Source organism: Octopus bimaculoides, chromosome 1 (assembly GCF_001194135.2).
Source record: "Octopus bimaculoides isolate UCB-OBI-ISO-001 chromosome 1, ASM119413v2, whole genome shotgun sequence".
Taxonomy (NCBI): Eukaryota; Metazoa; Mollusca; class Cephalopoda; order Octopoda; family Octopodidae; genus Octopus; species Octopus bimaculoides.
The window spans coordinates 197,013,000-197,016,657 of NC_068981.1; the positions used below are offsets into that span (position 1 = coordinate 197,013,000).

A 3,658-nucleotide genomic window follows, 5' to 3' on the forward strand; every position below is an offset into this window, starting at 1 on the left:
AGAGAGAGAGAGAGAGAGAGAGAGAGAGAGAGAGAGAGAAAGAGAGAGAGAAAGAGAGAGAGAGAGAGAGAGAGAGAGAGTGGAGAGAGAGAGAGAGGAGAGAGAGAGTGGAGAGAATCGAGTGCCACTCACTGTTGTGGGTCATCCATTGGGTGAGGGATGATGATGAGACGAGAGTTTGGAATGACAGACGTCCATTCACGGGTTTCACATTTCTGCAAAAGACAAGAGAATTAATGGTCAGTCACACAAGACAACAGAACCAGGAAGAAGAAACGGTCAGTAGTTACACTGGGCGCCAAACTAGGCAGAACCGAACCCCAAAACCCCTTGGATGGAAAAACACCTTAAGCACAGACATGCCAGACCTGCTAATTATTACCATAGCTAATTGATTATCATAGTTGATTTATAATAATTATACTAGTATACTAACAGGCATAGGAGTGGCTGTGTGGTAAGTAGTTTGCTTACCAAACACATGATTCCGGGTTCAGTCCCACTGCGTGTTACCTTGGGCAAGTGTCTTCTACTATAGCCTCGGGCCAAACAAAGCCTTGTGAGTGGATTTGGTAGACGGAAACTGTATGTATGTGTGTGTGTTTGTCCCCCCACCAACGCTTAACAACCGATGCTGGTTGTCAAGTGTTTACGTCCCCGTAACTTAGTGGTTCGGCAAAAAAGACCAGCTTGACTAGAAGTGGTGCTCTAGCATGGCTGCAGTCCAATGACTGAAACAAGTAAAAGAATAATCCTTCTTCAGGATCTCACCTAAAGAGAAAACCATTTAGCAGATTAGCCCAAAAAATCCCTCACCAACATACTACAAGCACACAGACGTACGTCATCTATTCCCTTGAACTAGTAATCTGCATATTACTCCTACCCAACCCAACTGATACACTCACCTCTTCTTTCCCTATGTCTTGACCATATCAAAAATAGACATGAAATTATGAAGTTTTGGCCTTATTTTGGTTCTCTGAGGTCCACAGAAAATTTGAATCATTTCAAAATTATGTTCTTCAGATTCCATTCAATGTAAAATTAACAAGTGATAGTTTATTTTCGTATTTTTAACACTGAAATTTAGCTTTCAGAAAAAAAAAGGAACAGAAAAAAACCCAGCTCATCTTTGATATCAGTTCAAATTTTGTTCATTGTTCCAATGACATTGTATGTATAAAAATTTGTGAGGAATGATTTTCGTCTTGCAAGGTACTTGGTAACCCTGTCAGTACTGGTGCCACTTAGAAGCATCAAGCCCACACTGTAAAGTGGTTGGTGTTTGGAAGGGCATCCAGCTGTAAAAACCATGCCAAAACAGTCACTGAAGTCTGGTACAGGCTTCGGCCTGGCCGGCTCCTGTCAAACCGTTCCACCCATGCCAGCATGGAAGGTGGATGTTAAGCAACCATGATGATGATGATTACAAGAGAAGCCAAATTATAGAAGCTTAAATAAAGAGAGGGATCACCCACCCTGACCCTCTCTTATCAGCATCAGCATCATGATGTAACATCCATTTTCCCTGCAGGAGTCAGATGGTTTGACAGGGGCTGGCCAAGTGGAAGGGCTGCACCAGGCTCCAATTGTCTGTTATGGCAGAGTTTCTACAGCTGGATGCCTTTCCTAATGCCAACCACTTTACAAAGGGAACTGGGAGCTTTTTATGTGGTGCCAGCACCATTGCTTTTAATGTTGCACAAAGATGGGCACCAGCGCCAGAGCTTTTTACTTGTTAGCCATGTAAGCTCCATGCCAACATGCAACATGGATGTTAAATGGTGATGTATCAAATACGCTCCTACTGAAAACTAGATGACCTGACATCAAACAACAACAACAATAATAACAATGGTTTCAAATTTTGCTACAAGGGCAGTAATTTTGGCGGAGTGGTTAAGTCAATTACATCGACCCCAATATTCAACTGGTACTTAATTTATCGACCTCAAAAGGACAAAAGGCAAAATCAACCTCAGCGGAATTTGAACTCAGAATGTAATGACAAATGAAATACCGCTAAGCATTTTGTCTAGCGTACTAACGATTCTGCCAGCTCGCTGCCTTCAATAATAATAATAATAATAATAATAATAATAATAAGAGTAAGAAGGTATTCTACTAACGTCCTTGGGGTAGCAGGCAATACCAACTTTGAGATTGTCAATGTAGTTTGGTGATTGACCGAGTCCAAATACAGTGTAAGGCAGTTGCAGTGAATAGTGAGCTGACTGACTCAGTTGGGTTGCTGAAAAACACAAAAGAGAAAGAGATGGATGGATGGATAGATAGATAGATAGGTAAGTAGGTAGGTAGGTTGGTAGGTAGACAGACAGACATAGACAGACATAGACAGAGATAGACAGATAGATAGATAGATAAAGAGGTAGAGATAGATAATTTTCTTTATTAGCGACACAGGGTCAAACACGGAAGGGACAAAATACAATGTAGAGCTTTTCTTTTCAAAAAACAGAAAAATAAAAAATTTCCGATCAAAAGGGATCGTGAGAAAAAAAACGCAATCAAAAGGGATCGTGTATCACAGAAAAATTTTAAAAGTGTAAAAAGCAAGATCAGGTTTATCCGTGGAAAGAAAAGCCTACGGAAAAGACCACGGTAACCTCAGGCAGGGAAGGAATAAACACATGAGAGCAAAGTGCTATCTCTCTCTCTCTTTTGGATTTACAGGATCATGCTCAAAGTGGTTTCATCACTCGCACGCACCATCTTTGCTACATTCACCCACCTTTTTTTGAAACTTTCACGAGACAAAACCTGCCTCTCCATTCTCACCTTCCTTTTCAAGTGGTACTTGAAAAAGTTGATGAGTGATTGGCCACAGAGGTAAGTGTTTGTCTCTAATCCTTTCGCTCGAGTCCACCACACACATTCTTTCACCATGGCCACCAGTACGATGAAGACTGCCTTGCCTTCCCGGTGTGTGTGCGTGTGTCTCCTTGTCTTGACACAATGTGATAGTTGTAAAATGATTGTCATGCAAACAGCATCGGTCATTTCCTTCTGTGAAAATATATCTGGCCGAGGACAAATATTACTTTGCTTGGAAACAACTACCAAATAAATTCCTACCACAACCACTTAGACATTGAGTGTGTTACACACCTGGCTCTATAAACATGATGGGGATTACACACATAAGGAAATAAGTGGGGGGTGGTTTCCACATGTATGTGTAAAGTGTTGGGGGTGGTTACATGGATTTGAAAGAGTGGAGGGTTACACAGGAGTAAATAAGAAAACTGGGAAGAGTCTACACATAAAGTGGTTTTGATTATTTCAATTTAATCTCTAAAGCATAATTTGCTTACTTTGTACAAAATCAAGGTGGAGGCGCAATGGCCGAGTGGTTAGGGCAGCGGACTCGCAGTCATAGGATCAAAGTTTCGATTCCCAGACCGGGCGTTGTGAGTGTTTATTGAGCGAAAACACCTAAAGCTCCACGAAGCTCCGGCAGGGGTTGGTGGCGAACCCTGCTGTACTCTTTCACCACAACTTTCTCTCACTCTTACTTCCTGTTTCTGTTGTGCCTGTAATGCAAAAGGGTCAGCCTTGTCACACTGTGTCACGCTGAATATCCCCCGAGAACTACGCTAAGGGTACACGTGTCTGTGGAGTGCTCAGCCACTTG

General features: G+C 42.0%; 1 protein-coding gene across 1 annotated transcript in view; it reads right to left on the minus strand.

Moving 5' to 3' along the window:
• The window catches only part of LOC106874308 (T-cell immunomodulatory protein), a 37,188-nt gene that overhangs the window by 10,215 nt on the left and 23,315 nt on the right, over positions 1–3,658 (minus strand). Inside the window, exons 14-15 of the mRNA XM_052973365.1 lie at positions 2,133–2,424; positions 133–215 (exon numbers count right to left, since the gene is read on the minus strand). Of these exons, the coding sequence (XP_052829325.1) occupies positions 133–215; positions 2,133–2,424 (375 nt within the window). The remainder of the gene's footprint in view (positions 1–132; positions 216–2,132; positions 2,425–3,658) is intronic.